At 40.9% G+C, this 19,978-nt stretch overlaps 1 protein-coding gene across 1 annotated transcript in view; it reads left to right on the top strand.

The window, feature by feature from the left end:
- The first annotated feature begins 8,887 nt into the window (after positions 1-8,887).
- LOC115819525 (glutamate receptor 3) overlaps positions 8,888-19,978 on the top strand; it is a 59,986-nt gene continuing 48,895 nt past the window's right edge. The window contains exons 1-2 of the mRNA XM_030783034.1: positions 8,888-8,975; positions 9,331-9,489. Of these exons, the coding sequence (XP_030638894.1) occupies positions 8,888-8,975; positions 9,331-9,489 (247 nt within the window). The remainder of the gene's footprint in view (positions 8,976-9,330; positions 9,490-19,978) is intronic.

Below are 19,978 nucleotides of genomic sequence, written 5' to 3'. Positions count from 1 at the left end.
CAGAAATGAATCCACGGTGTTCATGTGTTATTTGTGCTCAGCTTTGGAGCCTTTTACAGTTTTATGGAAGCATTTTATGGATTATTTTGAATCTGTTTTTGATGAAACACAGTTCTGCTTTCCTTAACAGTAAATTTACACTGATGCAGAATATTTACAGTAATCCTGTATAACAGCGTGGTCAGTTTGACCAGATTAAGGTTTATCAGGAGTTATTATATTCTATGCATTGCAATGACTACTTTTCCCATTAACTGTTATTATTGTGAGAGCTTTGATGATTGTGGCCATTTTGATATTAAAGTCACTTTGAACTTCTGAATGAACCACAGGCTTTCAGCACAGATTGGCTGCTCTTATTGGCTGTTTCTCTCCTCTCTCTCTCTCTCTCTCGCTCTCTTCTCTCTCTGATGAGGTTGTGACTGATGACCAAACAGTCTGCTCTCCTAATGCCTGGAAGGAGGTCAATACATCAATATATTACCCTCCTCTTAGAAATGGTGTGTGTGTGTGTATGTGTAGGGGTGGGAGGACCTATAATGAATATCTGACCCAGTTCTATTGAATCAATGATCTGAAGTGGGCTATAACCAACATAACTGGGCTGGTTCCTGTGTTTGTGAGTGCGTGTGTGTGCGCATGTGTATGTGTTGATTTGGGACTGTGTGTGCGTGTGTATTTATTGATTTGAGACTGTGTGTGTATTCATTGATTTGGGACTCTGTGTGTGTGTGTATTTGTTGATTTGGGACTGTGTGTGTGTGTGTGTGTGTGCGCATGCGTATAAGCCACTAAAATGAGAGATTGGCATTGGTATCTGAGGTCCACACAGGTAAGATTGTCTGCTGACTGACAGAAGAGTTCTTAATATTAGGCTTGTTTTAACTTCACTTTAAAAAAATGCAACTGAATCTGATCTTTACAAACCTTGCTAAAGTACAGCTATTTCACAGAGGGGGATGAAGAAAACGTATTTTGACTTTTGCCTCTGTCTCCTGTGGGCTTAATTGCAGTCATGTCTCTCTTTCTATGATTACTCTGATATTAAAATACTGACTATGTTCTAGCTATCATAAAACCATTTTCTCCTAATGCTTTGACCTTGAAACGTTTTTTTTTATCCCATTCTGTCTGTCCTATCCCATTCTGCTGATTAGAGAGATGGGGTGTAATTACAGATTACATTGTTTGCCTGCTCTCTCTTTTGCCAGCAATCTTTCTCTCTCTCTCTCTCCCTCTCTCTCCCTCTCTCTCTCTCTGTAACCATCCACACATTCTAACTACACTGAAAAAAAACTTTCACATCTGTTCATGGATAATTATATTGGTTTCCTGTATACTATAAAATTGGTTTGATTTTAGTGGTATTTGATTTAAAAGCATTAAATGGCCTGGCAGCTGAGGACATGATTCATATTTCACTGCAGCCTCTTTGGTCTGCTTAGCTCCTGGATTAAAGAAAGAAGAATGAGAGAGACTTGCTTTTGTTTCAGTTAAATGTCCTGCTCAGGCATCTAAAAGCCTTAATATGATTTTACTAATTTCATTTGGTTACTACAAACATTACTGGGCCTCAATAAAACCTGCCTGCTCTGTGTGTGTGTGTGTGTGAGGGAGAGAGAGAAAGATGAGTCTTTTACATGAGTCTGACCTACTCAAAAATAAAATGCAGAGAATGTGAGAGAAAGAGAAGCAAAGCGCTTCATTTTCAAATGCTACAGAGGGAAAAGGAGAGAAGAGAAGGTTTTCATCATCTCAGAGGTGCTCTTACACTTAAATGCACACGCTCTTTCTCCCACATGGGGAGCTGGACCCTGGGGGCCGTGTACTGACACATGCATTGAGGGTTTTGCTCTGGCGAACAGATGGACCCAACCCGAATGTGCTGAGCAGGCACCAAAGGCAAGACATGCAAGGACGGGTCACGCGTTTCCCTTGGGGCTGTTTTAAAGGACGGACATGCTGATGGATGCTTGATTTCTTTCCCTTCTGTGGGAACATTAGAGGTTCCTGTTGTTTCCCGGGGGCTGTTATAGAGGACGGACGTGTTGATTGATGAAGACTTTATTCTGTGTGATGTATAAGCGAAACAAGCTTGTGTGTGTGTGTGTGTGTGTGTGTGTGCATGTGTGTGTGTGCACATGTGCATGCGCGTCTATGTGTTGCTCTGAAACTACTGAGGTGGATGGAGAGATATCACTTACACTTAGTGATGTCATCGATCAAGCTGTCAGTGCGGCCGTGTGGTTGTGTAAGTTAGGTTTTTAAGATGTTTTGTGGTGTGTGTGTGGTTGTGTGTGCGTGTGTGTGTGTGCGTGCATGCGTGTCACCAGTGACTTCAAAAAGCGAAATCTCTCCTCAGATATAGTTACAAATTTAATCAATCAAATCACATGCAAACATAACTACAGCAAGATACATTACATTACTTAACACCATGCTAAACTTAGCAAAACTTTAAATTCTTAGACTTAGCTATAAGAAAACACACTACACTCTATAAAAACCACACACAGAAGCACTATAACAAAATAAAACACTACACTGAATTTCATGACGACATTATCTTAAGTTTCTTGGCAATAAACCAAACTGAAGCTCAATGGTATCAAAATATAGTAAAAAAAAGGGACAAAAACATAAATATTTACTCATTATACAATGAAATACAGTGCAATAGCAAACTAACCTCATTTAATGGCTAGTCTGATGTACTCTCTTTCTCTCTTCCCACTCCCCTTCTCTCTCTGTCTCTCTGTCTCTCCCTCTCTCTCTTTCTCTCTCTCTGTCTCTCACCTTTCTCTTTTCCCTCTTTGCTGCTTACTGTGCAGTGATTGAGTTGTGCGCTGTGCTTGCTTGGCTCTGCAGTTTCTGTATTTTTTAACAGAGAGAAAAGACAAGATTTTCAGTCTCATATATTTTATTCAAGTGTTTGTTCACTGAAGTTGAGAGGAACTGTAGGAGACAGCAGAAACACGTCTGTGTTCCTGACAGACTACTTTCCTCTCTGTGTGCGTGTGTGTGTGCGCGTGTGGATGTGTGTGCGTGTGCGTGTGTGTGTTTGTGCGTGCGTGTGTGTGCGTGCGTGCGTGTGTGTGCGAGCTGCTGAGGGGAGGATTGAATGCTCGACTGAGTGTGAAGCAGAGAGCCGTCTTAGCCCGGAACTAAAGGAAAGATCAGCCGGAAAAAAAAAATAAAGACAGAGAAAGTAAGAGAATAAGAAAGGGAAGCGGGTGGAAGGGGAGAGGTGAGATAAAAGGACAAAGAATGGAATTTCAGTGAGTGGGGGAACAAACAAAAAACAAGGATGGAAAGAAAGAAGAAATAAGCAAAGAAGTAAGAAAAGAGAGAGAGAAAGAAAAAAGAGGAAGAACACTGTGAAGAGAAGGACGGATGTGTGGAGGTGTGCTTTACCGTGTTCCACAGTACACTCTGTCATTGAGTCATGGGACATTAATATGGTATTAATATACTATCATCTGTTACAGTGTAGTGCATGGTGGTATGTCATGTATTATGGGTAGTAATGGTATCCGTTAGTGGTACTGTTGTAGACTGTATTATATGGTGTACAGGTACGGGTGTGTTGTATATTAGCTGATCGAGGCGGGTGTGTAGGGACACATTGTGACCTGTGTCAGTTTATTGCATGGTATAAAAGTGAAAAACTAATTAAGCATATCTTGGGAATAGCTGATGATTTTTTCATTGTGAGTAAAAGCCAACTAGTTTTAAACCTGCCAAAATGCATCAGCCAAGACCGAATTAGACATGGGATATTGTCACTGAAACAACTTTCCATCAGTGTGAGAGAGAGAGAGAGAGAGAGAGTGTGTGTGTGTGTGTGTGTTCTCAGCAGAAAAATGACTAATAAACAGTGTCAGCCATCATGTATAATTACAGAATGACTTACATGAGTAAGTTACACACACACACACACACACACACACAAATATATTCAGGCAATGATATTTCAGCTTTCAGCGTTGCTTAGACAACTTTTTTCAACTCACATATACTCATTAAATCAGACTAGACCGCCACAAACTATATCTTAAGTAATGGACTTATTCTGTTCACTGTTCTCATAGTTTGTGTTTTATATCTGACAAAGATAAAGAAAAAATCAGCCAAACTACATGTTAATAATCATACTTATCAAAGATTAACACAACAACAAAAAAAAACCTCTCTCAATAAATTAATCAAGCGATATTTTCTCTGCACAGATAGTAACACGTGTAATTTTAATGTGATGTAACAGGACATGACAGCATTGTGGTTTGTAGTTTTATTAATTTCTGTGAATATTCTCGCCGTTAGATGATAAATGTCTCCCTCGTGTGTGACTGGACAGCGGCCCACCCGCCAACCCAACGGGTCACGCTCAAAATGTTTCTGCATGGCGTATTTTTGTGTTGTCGCCATGGTGAGATGTGCCCACTGAGACAGAAGAAGAGCATGTTTATGAATGCGTATATCTCCTTTAATTAGTCAGAGTCGAGTCTGATTAAACTCACGGAGACACGCACGCGCACAGACACATACGCTGCCTGCCTGAGGAGGGTGGCAAGAGCAGTGGAGCGACCAAGTTCCTTTTAGTTTGTGTCTGCCAATTCTATCACCAGCCCCACACACACACATACAAACACACACACACACACACACTCACACACTTTCATAAACTCCATCACCCTCTATCTGAGGGGAAGAGTCACCACTAAGACATATGAGGCGAGCAAACAGCCGAATCCAATTTCACACACTCGTGCTCCAAGACAGACACACACACACTCAAACTTTCATACTCCTGGGGTGACACATAATCTCACTTTGTAATGTACACACCTCAGCTGTCTGAGAGGTATACACACATAACCACACGACACACACTCCCACTCTCTGAGAAATAGATGGCCAAACACACGTACTCACAGACTGGTCAACGTATGGAAGCAATTGGATTCTGACAGAGATTAAATAAACACACACACACGCATGCACACACACTTGTTCAAAAGCTCATGCAAGCTCCAAACACTGCCATGACTGGACCCCCTCTGCGTCACACTGTGTGTAGAGTAAAGCAGAGACTGAACATTTCATCTGATCTCCCATCATGCAAAATTCATGAGTCTGACCTACTCAAAAATAAAATGCAGAGAGAGAGAGAGAGAGAGTAAGCAGGTTTTTTCAACAGTCTTAATTAGAGAGGAATGGAGAGGGTTTGGTCTCTCCCTCTCCGTCTTAATGCAGAGCTGAACACTGAACAGTCAACTGAATATAGGCCAGCTATGTCCCTCAGGCTTCCACGGTGTGTGTGTGCGCGTATGTGTGTGTGTTACATGTGTGTTTGTGTGTGTGTGTGCATGTGTGTTTTAAATAAATCGAGCTCTCTTTCACAGAAAGCATGCTGAGGCTGAGCAGGAGTTTAGACAAGGTGCTAAATGACCATAAATAACGTCTTTGGTTTGAGTTAGTATCAAAATCAGACAGACAGAGAGAAAGAAAAAAAGCTATATTTTTATGTTTGAATTTGTGTGTGTGTAGGGGGGTGGCATTTACATTTTAACCTTTTTAATGCTGTGTAAATGTAGATCTTTCCTCGTTCATTGTTATAGGAATCACGCCAATGTGCAATCTGCAAATCTCTCTCTCTCTCTCTCTCTCTCTGTCGCTGTGTGTGTATGTGTGTGTGTGTGTGTGTGAGTGTGTGGAAAGAAGACGTGCAAAGATCTAAGTGCAGAGCCACAAGTTCATTACAGTATAGGTTATAAAAATCCAAAACTTAATCCAAGAGCTGAGGTCAAAACACCGTCTCAAGTCAATAACAAACAGGCTGAATCGATCCACGGGAAACAGTCTGGATCCAAAGCGTAAAAATAAAGTTCAATACCAAAAGTTCCAGGCCCAAGTCAGAAACCCAAGCAGGAAAGTCTAGCAAATGCAGTGAGTACTCTATCTATCTATCTATCTATCTATCTATCTATCTATCTATCTATCTATCTATCTATCTATCTATCTATCTATCTATCTATCTGTCTATCTACATGCATATATACAAAACAGTGGAAGTGAACCAACGAACAGCAGGTGTCTCTAATAATCAGGGTAGGTGGAGCAAGGCCAGATTGGGAGTGACTGGTGAAGAAACAGAGAACTGGCTGGAAACTGCTGCAACACTGTTCCTCGGGGTGTGCTTTGGGTTCAGTGTAGCTTTGAATGTAATTACATGTTTTTCTAATGCTGACATAAATAACCTACAACATTATAAAAAACAAAAAACAAAACAACATCAGCAACTCAGAAATGATTATGGACACAAACTGTCCTCAGGCATGCCTTATACACTGACAACACATGAGTTCATATCAACAACTTGCGTCTGTGTCAGACAAACAAACAGAGTACAGAAAACAAGCAAACAAACAAAAACAAATAAATAACCTTAATGTGAGGAGTTTCTCCACATCACTGGGTTTGTCCTTATATTGATGAGTTTACAAGTTAAATGGAAGTGGCGTATGTTTTCTATGTTAAATGCAATTTAACCTTCGCTTCAGTCCTCAAGTGCTTTTTGAAAGTAAACACATGAGTAATTTGTGTTTTTATTTTCTCAGAGTGAACTGATTCAGAGTGAATGTTTAGGTGAACTCTGACATGTTAAATGAACACAGCCAGTTTTAACTGTGTAGGACTGCTGTGTCTGACAAAGAGATGTGAAATGAAAGAACACAAACACAGATTAAAGCACAGCTGACCATGCAAGTAATCTGTCTAATATCTTCAAAGAGAGAAAAACTGCATCTGTGTGGTCTAAGACAGCACTTAGATTTAAGATGCATCTGTTTGTGTGTGTGTGGTTCAGGTTTGTCTGGAACAACATAAATGTCTGACAAGTAGAGACTCAATGTGTCTTTTATAAGCTATAGCTGTTGTTCTTTATGAATTTTTGTGCTGTGTTTTATTAGTTTTACTTCACTGTGCAAAGCATAAATGTAGTGTCGTGTGGCTAAGTGAGAAAGAGAGAGAGAGAGAGAGAGATCAATGGACTTGACTTTGTCTCAGTGTGATGACCCAGTCTGACAGGGAAACTCAATTTGGTTCAGCCCGCATAAAGGCACACACACACACACACACACACACACAAACAAACAGGAAATCAGTCTCTCTCTTATCAGCTGTGCTGATAAAACATCCTGGTGACTTCTTGTGTGTTTTCAGAGCTGATTCGGATTTCACCCAAGCGTTCTCAAAAATAAACAGAATTTTCTACTCATGTTGTCTGTTCTCTATATGTTGCTACTCCATAAAAAACCTGTTTGATAATACACTTCTCCTCTACTTCACACAGTACCATGTAATAAATAAGTTAATAATTAAAAAACGAAAAAGTTTTTGCACATGCAGATCATTACTCTTGGAAAAGGTATTACAATATTTTACATGAATTTCTCTCTAAATATTTAAAAAAGTCACAGTTGAAAATTGTAGTGCATTTTTTCCACATTGGGCAGTGCTAAATGGGCAAAGACTGAACAGGAAAACAGAAGGTGCAACTTTTTACAAACGGCACTCAGTTGAATGGTAGGTGCCATAGAGAATTATTTCACCATGGGCCTGAACCTAGCTCTCCATAGTTCTCCATGCTGTAGGAGGATATAACACTGTTTTTTTGTTGTTGTTGTTGTTGTTTTTTTGGTGATGCAATAACCTCAACAGCAGATAATATAAAAAGTATCAGACTCATTATACAGACACACAGGCACACACATACTCAGTGGTTACTGAGACAGACAGCTGTGTGTTAAAGATTTAAGTCAGATTCTAACAAATCTGATATTTTTTATGCACTTTTAATATTTTATCAGGACAGAGTAAAAAGACAAAAATTTAAATGGATACATACAGCAACATTGTCTAGAGTGCATCTGACAGATTACCCCCCCCCCCCCCCCCCCCAAATTACACACACACACACACACACACACACACACACACACGAAGATTTGAATTCCTGTGTCTTTAGAAATCATTAATAAGTGATGATTGGGTATAATGCTGATTTATAACAGTGACAATGCCATACATTCTCATATATTGTTATTTATCATATGATTTGCTTTTAATTTAACGGTATTTTAATGTATTTACGATAGTATTTGTTTGTATTAATATCAAAGCGCACATATACGTATGTATATATTCTGGGTCAGAGAGCGCCGATTTGGCATCTATTATAGTAGGACTGAAGAGTACTACGGCATCAAAACCTGTAGCTATGAAACACCGCATGAAGAATGTGTAAGAGAGAGAGAGAGAGAATGGGAGAGAGAGAGAGATATCTCACTAATTTACCGCATAACATGCAATTCGTTAATGCCCCCCTCCCCTCCCCTCCCCTCCCCCCTCAAACAGTAGTGGAACGTGTACGAAACCCATCCACACGAGGGTAGCTCGCGTGCCGCTCCTCTTCTCTGCGCTCATGCGGACAAAATATAGTTGAGGCTGCGCAGCGTCTCGCGCACACTGGTCTGCAGTGGTGGGTTGCGTGCGTGTGCGCGCGGGTGCTATTGTAATTCAACGTCACATCAAGTTTGCCCATCAGCGTGCTCTTTGTTACTTCAACTGGATGTTTTTTTTCACGCCTCTGCTGTTACTCTGTCCGAGAGAGGGAAGGTTTTGCTGTTTCACACATCTCTTTCTTATCTTCTCCACTCGGGAAAGGTACATCTTCATGCTCCACTGTGTAGCCCCGATGAGACTCTCAGGTGTCGCGTGAGTGGCGCCAATTCACATCTGGCCGATTGTTCTTCCCCGCGCACCAGTGTTCATGGTGCAACCGTTTATTCTCCTTCTGAGGTGAAGAATATAGAGGTCGGAGAAAATGGGGCACCTTCTGCTAACCACCGTCCTGGTTTTCCTCTGTCTCTTAAGTGGATCTTTCTCCGGATTTCCAAACCAGATTAATATAGGTGAGTAGTTGTGATTTTGATTTTGTTTAATATTCACTTGTAGTCTAATTTCGAAACTCCTTCGTGGCACGATAGTTGAATTAACATGTCGCACAAAGTTTAATGATTAAACTGTAGGGTTTTGTTAAGGTGGGCTATAGTGATAACTATTCCGTGTGTTAATTTGGAAGAGCAGAGCGCCAAGAGTTTAGAAAAACTGTAAAAGATTCCCACAATTACCTCAGTGAATTGAAGGAATACTTATCGTAGCGTACGCATAAACAACGTTTATTTTTTTCGCCCTGAACACCTGTGACTGTGTGAAAGTAAGAGATTTTTAAGTCTGTGTGTGTCTCTCTCGTTCCTTCTATCTTAGGTGGGCTGTTCATGCGCTCCACGGTGCAGGAACACAGTGCTTTTCGCTTCGCCGTGCAGCTGTACAATACCAATCAAAATGTGACGGAGAAACCGTTTCATCTCAACTACAACGTCGATAACCTGGAGTCATCCAACAGTTTCTCCGTGACACATGCGTGTGAGTGGAGCGTCTTGTTCTTGTCGATAACTAGACACAAAGCACGGTCCGCTTCCGATCACTGCAGCAGTGTTAATAGATCATTCGGCTGTGTTGTCAAATCCATGCAGAGAACTCGCTGTGGGTGTTCTGCCTACCCCTAGAGAAGTGACTCCAGGGTTTCAGAGTTAATTCAATTCTTACATAAGCTTTCCATTATATAAAGTCCATTCGTTATTTTCACGTCAATACTTGAACATTTAAACTGGATGGAGTTGACCTCCACCCTAACAGCACACACACACACACACACACACACACACATATCCAACACACATCCAGGGTGTGCACAGAAGCAGTTAATAATGATTCAACTTTCTTTTGCGCATGGGTTTTATTCCAGCAGTTAAAGTTCTTTAACTCAGCGAAACTTAAATCATTCTAGAATCTCATTTCATTTGATGGAGCCATTATCATCTGAGTGTGACCTGAAAATGACACAGAAGGAAATGATTTTCAAACGTGCAGACGTGTTTATCTGCAACCAAAAGAATACTGGTGGCGGTGTGATTTCTTCTGGCCCTCAGAGATGAAACAAACACTTATAGTATAAATGAACTAATGTGTGTGTGTTTGTGTGTGTGTGTGTGTGAGTAAATGAGAATGAAAGGAAAAGGGAGAGAGGTAAATGATAACAGAGAGAATGAGACGATGTGACAGAGACAAGTGGAGAGTGAAAAGCAGGGAAATGGTGTTTATGTGTGTGTGTGTGAGAGAGGGAGAGAAAGAGTGAAAAAGAGAGAGAGGAAGAAAGAGAGAGAGAGAGATGTGAAGTATAAAGGGTAGGCTAGCTGAGCAGGAGGCTGAAGGCGCCTCAGGTCTTTGCAGAAGAGGTTTTGTGAGTGTGTTTGTGTGTGTGTGTGTGTGTGTGTGTGTGTTTGTGCGTGCGCGGCTTGACATTGGTGCGAAGTGACGTTTGCACACATGCCCATGCCCGTGGAAGAGCCTGGAACAGCCTCAGTGTCCCATGCTCTGTATTATCAGAACGGTAAAACGCCTATTTACGGCTGCTGTCGTTAACGGTCTACATCTCCGCTAATCCTCTACACACTGGAGGGTGTGTGTGTGTGTGTGTGTGTCTGTGTGTGTGTGCGTGCACGCGCGTGTGTGTGTGCGTGAGTGTGTGTGTGTGTGTGTGTGCGTGTGTGCGTGCGTGTGCATGTACGTGTATGTGTGTGTGTGTGTGTGAGTGTGTGTGTGTGTTTGGGTCAGGCTGCTGTTGTCCTACAGGTTTTGAGTTGCTGTGGTGGAGTGAGGGTACCCACTGGCCTGGGGTGTGTTTAGTTGTAACTAGGTTGAGCAGAACTGATTTCCTGTGGAGAGTAAAGAGCTTCGTGTGCTGCATAGGTGATGTATATATTGTTTAGTGTTTTAGAGAAGGTTTATAACTGCACTGTCTTTCATCATTGTTACCTTGCATGAGCAGGTCTTCCCTTAACCCTCACACATAACTCTTACTGCAGTACAGCAGCATTGTATATATGAATGTACGTGTGTGTGTGTGTGTGTGTGTTTGTGAGTGTGTGTGCTTTAGGTTAAATCCAGGTAGTGAACTACAATTTAGGTGACACACACAGATACAGACACACATACAAACACAGGCACACACAGACACACACACACACACACACACACACAAACACACACACACACATATTTAAGGGGTTGTTTTTATTTTCTGTGAGGGAAATGTGCTCCTGGCGTTTGGTGGCTGCCCTCAGGAGACAGCAGGTCGGCTGTTTGGACCCAAAAGCTTTCAGACTGACAGTCTGAGATGGTCTGAGATTTATGCCACAACTTAAAAAATCTCTCTCTCTCTCTCTCTCTCTCTCACTCTCATTCTGCCTCTTTTTTCTGTTTGTTCCTCTTGCTTCCCAGTTGCTGTCAGTGTTTAAACTGTTTAAAAAAAAGTCAGTTATTTTTTTTTTGACATTCTTGTTCACCATTTCAACATTTTGTTTTTAGATACATGAAGTCACGGACACCTACTATTTCTCTCTCTCCCTACCTCCCTCTCTCCCTTCCTCTTCTTCTTCTCTCTGTCTTTCTCTCTCTCCCTACCTCCCCCTCTCCCTACCTCCCTCTCTCTCTCTCTCTCTCTCTCTCTCTCTGTCATATGCATCTGGTTCTCAGCTGACTAAATCGTTCACCCTGTCTCCTTAATCATGTTCCTTCATCTGTGGCAGCAGTTGTAAATAAATAAAGAAAAGAAAAGAAAAGAAAAGCTTGACCTGAAAGAACACACTGATAGAGAAGTAGATCCATTCACTCCACTACATGACGTTTGTAACCCATGTGAAGGGCAAGTATCCAAAGCTGACAGTCACAGCCAGGCTAGTTTTACTGTGAAGGTACGTGTATTCACGAGACCCATTTTCAAAAGAGAAATGGTCGAGTGATCTTCCAAGGATATTCTGTCCTTGTGTAATACTTCTCATAATTTCAAATATATTTTGCTATATTTGTGGCATATCGAAATCACGGTTCACTGGCAGATGAAACTCCTGGTTTGTGCATGACAAAGTCTTCGTTTACCGTCCTTTTCGTTTTAAATCTCTTAAATCAGAGGGATGTGTAGGAGAGCACTGGCTGTGCGTGTTTGCAGTTCTGAATAGAGTTGTTGCCTCTTACTGTTGGGATGTTGTAGACAGACACTGGAGCTCTGTGTGGGAGGGGAGGGGAGACTACTGACATGTTCCTCTGTGCTCTGGACGCTGCCCTGTCACTGCTGTAAAGGGACACCACAAGGCATGCCAGTTCTTTCTTTCTCTCTCCCTCTCCCTCTCTCTCTCTCTCTCTGTCTGTCTGTCTGTCTGTCTCTCTCTCTCTCTCTCTCTCTGTCTTTGTAAGAAATGTTCTGTCCCTGTGGCAAGGCTGGTTGGCTCTGAACACAGAGGGTTTTTTCTGTATTGTTTTTTTTTCTTCTCTTTTTTCTTTTTTTTTTTTCTCTGAGCACTGAAACATTGACAGAGCGTTAGCTGTGATTTCTTCAACCAGAATCGTGCAATTAAACACATCAAATGAATGATTAAGCACAGAACAATTTTCCATTTCGTGGAACGTTTTGTCATGTTAAAGCAGCACTCTGCCAAGAGACCTGACACAAACTCATAATTGCTGTGTGATTTGTGGAGGATTAAAGTTTGATGTGGTAAGAGATAAGCTCTGGGAGAAGAAAAAAAAAATAGAAGATGAGTGAAAGAGAGCCTCGTATATATTATTCATTTTGAGCACCTAGAAGATCACAACTTCTCCAGGTTGAGCAGCAGCCTAATGGTGGCAGGAGCTGTCCGCTGGTTTAGGACAGGGGTCTCCAAACATTTACGTCAGCTGAAACTCATTAAGCCCAAAGGATCTTCCTCAAGTACCCCTCTGAGATTTTGACAAAGTCAATTTTAATTTGCCATTGATGTTTCCATTACAGATTCAGGAACCCTCTGCAGTCCTGCCAAGAACCCCTAGGCATTCGCAAAGCCGCCAATGAGAATCCCTGGTTTAGGGGTTAGTCTGAGTAGGTTTAAAAGAGGTAGATAACAATTTTAGGGTTACCAGGGCGTGATAATGGTGGTATCTAGTACATAATGAAAGTGCTTCCTCAACCAAACCAGAAATGTTATATGCTTACATATGTGCACGTACACAAACATGCACTCAATCATTTCTTTCTTTCTTTTCTTAGTTTTGAGTTTGTGTGAAGTGACTGAATGGCAGATGGAAGGATGATTTGAAAAGAGGAGCACAGATAGAACCTGTCTCTGAAATTAGTGAAGAACAGATGAGAGGAGAGAGAGAGAGAGAAAGAGAGAGAGCTGGCAAAAGAAAAAGATGGCAAACAATACAATCTGTAATTACACCTCATATCTCTAATCAGGGGAATGGGAAAAGACAGACAGAATGGGATAAAAAAAAACTTTTTAAGATTAGAGCACAAGGAAGAAAATAGTTTTATATGTTAACTATAACATAACTCTAATATTACATAATCATTGACCAACAGAGCTACACTTTATATTGTGATTACCATTATTTTATTATATGATTTATTGGTGATGCAGCAATCTGTATGAAATATACTAACCGCAACATGGCTCTTAAGGCATCCTTATATTTGGTTAATAGAAACAGTCATGTTTATTAACTTGCTTGTGTACCAACATAAATTGAGGTAAACAAAAAAACAAACAAAAAAAGGACAGTCTTGGGACTCATATACCTAATCACTCCCCCCCCCCCCCTTTCTCTGTCTCTCTCTCTCTCCTCATGCCAGCCGTAGCGATCGTTTCTTCTTCCCTTTGGCAGTGAGTGCACTAAAAACTCAGAGTGGATCAATAGATTGAAGGCACTGATCTGGTCCAAACAACCCCTCACTCTCTCCACACACACACACACACACACACACACACACACACACACACACACACACACACACACAGTACAGATCAATACTGTTGTGAGGTTCAGGGCAGGGCGGGGGTATCATGCTCTGAATTCTATGCTGAGACTGACTTTCTCTTTATTATAAATCAGAGGATATAGGACTGCTTTTCTGCTTCTCTTAAATCAACATGGACTGTACACTTGCAGACCCATGCACATACAATCATACCTTCAGCAAAGTTCACACATTCAGTTCTGTGATTGAAATAAAAATCCATGAAAACACTTCAGCCCATCAGCTTGTGCTCAGGTAACAGTGGGGAAATGCTGTTAAAAAAATTCCAGTTAACTCAAGAGACCAATGAACAATAAAAATTTTCCAGATCAATTCTTTTTTTTTTTTTTGGTTTCCCACTTTTAATTAATATTTATGACACCAGTGGGATGCTTACTGAGAGGAAAAATTAAAATCTCACCAAATTCTTAACTTGAATTAATCATGATTAAGACAGTAAACTGTTTTTAAACAGATTTTTGTTCTCTCTCTCTCTCTTTCTCTCTCTCTCTCTCCCTCTGTCTCTCTCTCTCTATGTATATATATATGTGTATATATATATATATAGTAATGAAATACATTTCTTATGGTCTTATGGAAGCTTCAGTGACTATTGACAGTGACTGTTGACAGTTCCATTGATAGAGTCATTAGACCTGAAACAGACCTAAGACCTAAACATAGACCTAAACATATGGATCATTGCAAAAGATGGATCGATCCAAAACCACTACTGAAAAACACCCACACGCAAAAACTTGGATATATCCTGAAAAATGTCAGAAGAAGAGATTAGAAAGACCCTAGTTTTAGTGTACTGAAGAGTAAAATCTTTTGACTTTGGTGAACGCAACGAATACAACATGCAGACACGTACCATTATTGTATAGCAGACAAGCGGCTGCACAAGATCACGCGTAATGATGGGAATTACGATCATCAACTTCGTCAGTTACTCACACAGCTAGACGGACAATTTACAGTTACGGAAAAGTCACACAGTTAGCTTGTCGCATAGCTAAAGTGACAAATATAGGACATGCAGCCTACTAACACAATGATTGTGTTGACTTCAAACACAATGAATCAATGAATGTCATGATCTCTCATGTTTTTTCTTTTCTTTTTTTTTTCTTTTTCATTTTTCCACAGCAGAACTTTTTGTTTTGGACTTTTTTGAGGTGTCCAGTGAGCTAGATATGCTAGCATGCTGACACATTAAAAAAAACTTGCTTCTTTCCAATCACATTTAAACTTACATTTTTCTAACTTTAAAACATTCAGGTGGTATTTTTTGGAGAGTTGGGAGATACCTAGATTTTTTGAACATGGGTATTTTTCTATTGACGTCCATTTCTCGTATTACACTCGTGCTTTTTTCTGCTAGTAAACAGTTTTACTGCCGTACCCACACTTTCTTTTTAATTCTAATCAATACAAAACATATACCATGATTAGCACTGGAAAGAGCACTGACAGCCTGTCCTCCAGCCAGAGAAGCGATTCAGTGATTCATCCCAGAGTTTTTACAGAGATGTCATGACTGAGCATAGCTGAACTAACACAGAGGAGAGATTTACAAAATCTGTCCAGCTAAAAGGCTACTTACTTACCTCCATTTACTCAAGACGCTATATGACAGACATTAACACAAGGTCATGCATTTTTCAGTGTCTGCTGTGCCCTTCTGCTTTTGCTAAAAGCATCTACAGTCTGCGTGGATCTCTACACATAAAACAACTTTAAAAGGATCCCCTGTTTTTTTTCTATATCACTTTGCCAAAGTGTTTTTTTCAGTGGAGAGAGCGAGAAGGGGAGCAAGGGAAGGAGAGAGACAGAAAGAGAGAGAAAGAGAGAGAGAGAGAGAGAGTGAGAAGAGGTGTTTTTGGTGCATGATGAATTGTGAAACCTGTACACATTTATGTCACCCAACATGAGTCTATCATAAAAACCATTAACACACACACACACACACACACACACACACACACATGTAACAATCCCTCTGAGTCTGGGTGAGCGTTCTCAACCTGCACTGATGCTTTTAGCTGTATGCACCAAAAAAAAAGAAAAAGGTATAGAAACAGGAGGATTTTATCCAAGGAGTTTCAGCAGAACATCCACGGTCACAAAACGGAGCAGTCACGTCTTTCGCTCACCCTAACTTTGTACTGAACTCCTCAGTATCTCTTCTGCTTTTCAGAAATTCTCCTTTCAACCATGTACCCTCGCTCCATTTTTTTTCCTCTCTCACTCTCTCCGCTCAGAAAACTTTCAAATCACATTAGAAACTCATCTAGCTATGTGCATTCTGCCTTAGGGGCAAACTGAACACGCTGAATTATTAATCTCGGTATCAAACAAACCACCGAGGGTGTGTCACACTCAGAGAAACGTTTAGCTTGCGGAAACGTGGAGGGTTTTCGTGCTAAACAATGCTAATTTGGTGTGAATACCTGTCAGACGCGCTTTATCTGGCGTTCTGCTGATGCCCTGCGGACATGTGCCCCTTGAGAAAGCCATAGGAATCTCACATTATCTCGCTCATTGACTCTCTTTACCTGTATTGCAGGCATACAAAGCTCCCGGATTTGCCAGGAGCTCACAGTGAGATATGAAAAAGACCAGTGTAAGACAACACATCGCTATGATTTAAAAAAGAGATATGACGGACAGATGGCTCCAAAAGTGTATTTTGTCATCCGTCACTTTGAATCAGAGAAAGTTTTGTTTTATTCTTTTGACTGGAATGGAACAGGACGTGATTGTATTTGTGTCTCTGTTTTTTTAACTCTCGCCTTGCTGGAGACTCCTGCTGGAGTTTTTTGGGTTGTGTTTTTTTTTCTTTTTTTTCAGCTGTGGTTCATGTGGGTTGTTGAAAGTAGGATAGGAGAGGAGTGTAGAATTTTGCGCTCCTCTTTCTGTCTGCCCTCTCTCATCCTCGTGTTTTAGTCCCTCTCTGCCGTGTGGTGTGCAAATCACAAGCCTCTCGTTTTGAAGATCTCTCTCTCTGTTCTTTCCCTCTTTTGTCTCGCTTTGTGATCTCTGCTTTTTCATGCTGTTCCCTAAGTCTTAATGACTATTATTCTGTCCTTCCACTCTTGCCAGGCCAATTAAGAGTGTGTGTGTGTGTGTGTGTGTGCGCGCGTGCACGCACAACACTATAGTATAGAGTAGATTATGTCTGTATGCTTTCTGTCTCAGAGAAAACTCATATGGAGATGAAAGGACTAATTAAATATGAATTTAAATTTAATGAAAGATGACCAGTGTTGGCCAGTCACGTGGAAAAAATGTATGTTTTGATGGCTGGAGGAGTGCAGCTGAAAGGCAGAGCTGGTCTATTTAACTATAATAATTGTAATAGTAGTAACAAGGCTGAAATATGACAGGCAACATCACAGTAATGATGCCAACAGAACCAACAGAACAATAACAACAAACAACAACAAACAACAAACAATAATGATTGTACCACTGCTGTTTAATGATGGTAATTAGGATGTACTGAAGCTTGGTGAGGATGTATCCAATCTGCTGGATGTATTGGACTGGATGGGCTTTGTGGAATGTCATATACATATATATGTATGTATTAATGTGTGTATATGTATATGTATGTGACTGCACTGTAGTGATATATATATATATATATATATATATATATATATATATATATATATATATATATAAAGATGGTTTTTGCCTCAGATGGTGTTTAGAGGACATTAGAGGACGTGTTTTGTGTTTTGTGGTGTTGGAGTTCTGTGGTGTTTATGGAGAACATCAGAGATCAGATAAATTTTGGGATTTAAATCAGATAAATTTTGGGATTTAAATCAGATAAATTTTTGGCTAACAAACTAGGCTCACTGTATAGTACTTCAGCACTCCTCTCCTCTCCTCTGGATTGGGGGACATTTTAAATGACCTTTGTGGAAATTTGTGTCTCTATTCTCCTTGAAGAATGTCCTTTCTGTTCCAGCACTTTGACATGAACATTGGCAAAGTCAGCCACCAAAACCCACAGCCCTGTCACTCCCCACAGCTGTCTCCTGTCTGCCGGCCTTTCACTCTCTGACTCTCTCTCTCTCTCTCTCTCTCTCTCTCTCTCTCTCTCTCTGTCGCCCTGCAGTCCTTCACTTTCCTTTTCCTTTTCTCTGTCTCTCTCTCTCTCCATCTCTCTCTCTTTCTTTCTCCTCTCATGTTGTCTATGAGGATAAGGCTCTATATAAACTGGACTGAAATCTCTAGTGATTGGGTGTCATCCCAGAGAACATGAGTAGTTATGAATATTTTTTATTTATTTATTTATTTTTACCCGGTCAGGGCTGTTTGCGTGAGCCTGTCGGAGTAGAACAAGATGATGATTGCCTGCTGACCTCCTCCAGGGCGGTGTTCGTTGGCAGTGATGTTTGTTATTTTTTTGGAAATTTGTTCTCCTGTTTGAACTGAACTAGCTGATGTTTTGTTATTTGATGGTGTGTGTGGCAGCCTAACTGGAAGTCAGACTGGTTTCTCTTTGCTCCTCTCTGCCAGTATGGCACAGGCTTCCGTGGAGAGCACTACTGAGTCCTGACAGCGAATGTTCTGGGAAAACGAGTCGGTAACTGTCTCTCTGTCAGTGTGACAGTTCTCTGTCACTTGTTACATTATACAGAGTCATTTCCTTTTTTTCACTCTGTTTCTCTTTTCATTCGTTCACCTTTTTCTTTTTTTGTCTTTTTCCTCAGCCTTTCTCTTTCTCTCTCTTTTGCTCTCTCTGAAAGATGAGGGTAGAGAATAGGACTGCCTGTGATTAGTGGAGCATATCCCTCATCACTCTGATATGCTAACATGTACACACTCTCTCTCTCAAACACACACACACACACACACACACGTGATATGTGTGTGTGTGTGTGTGTGTGGAGAGAGCAGATTGAGTGCTGAAGGTGTTGTGATGCAGTTGTAGTGACAGTACTCCTCAGGGAAAGTCAGCTCCATCAACCTCATCGTCACGGTGACCAGTGATGTCGGCAGGGCAGCTGCCCATGTTGATTGGAACTGACAGATCACCATGGAGAGGCTGGAATTATAACGCTAACCTCACACACACACACACTCACTCACACACACATACACACACATGCACGCAAATACACACACTCACACACACGCACGCACACGCACACACACACATGCGCACGCACGTACATACACACACCCACACATTCACACCACACACGCTTTTACTGACAGTAATTTTGACTAAGATAAAGTTGCTTAAGGAACTGTTCTGTGATGTGGAGCTAATGTTAAAACAGATTCATGCAGCCTTTTAGTGTTATGCAGTGCTCATCTGAAAGATATAAACTGATTTCAGGGCTGGTTTGGTGTGTAAAGCACTTCCTTTGTCATACTGATCTCAGACCAGAGGGTGGGGTCTTGTTTTATTCAAGACTGTTGTGCTCCTCCTCTGCCTTCAGTCTCTCAGAAATCTCTCTGTACTGCTTTCCATGTGAGATTCATCTGGCACCTCTCTCTCTCTCTCTCTCTCTCTCTCTCTCTCTCTCTCTCACTGTCTTTCTTACCCTCCTCTCAGACCAGTGGTAGTGGTATGACAGGAAAAATCCATTTCAATATATTCATTGTGTGTTTACACTTTCTAGTTTAGTATAGATTTAGTTTAGATTTTAGTACATGTGTTAATAAAGAAGATATGATAAAACTGTGGTTATAGAGAAAAATATATTTAAAATGCCAGTAAGGCTATGATTATTATGATTAATATGATCAGGATGATGATGATAATATTGATGATGATTTTTGCTGTTGTTGTTGTTTTAACTAAAGCAAACATATTAAAACGTAGAATGAGAGAAACACAAACTAAATATCCCATCTGGACCCAATATGAGCCCCACAGTGATAGCCCTGTGTGTGTGTGTGTGTTTCTTACTCAGACATACATAGTTATTACCTCTGGTCCTTCTGTCTGTTCCCACAGGAGAGCCCAAGCTTTCTTTAATGCTTCTT

The sequence above is a fragment of the Chanos chanos genome, chromosome 8 (assembly GCF_902362185.1).
Source record: "Chanos chanos chromosome 8, fChaCha1.1, whole genome shotgun sequence".
Classification (NCBI taxonomy): Eukaryota; Metazoa; Chordata; class Actinopteri; order Gonorynchiformes; family Chanidae; genus Chanos; species Chanos chanos.
This window is presented reverse-complemented; position numbering and strand designations above follow the sequence as displayed.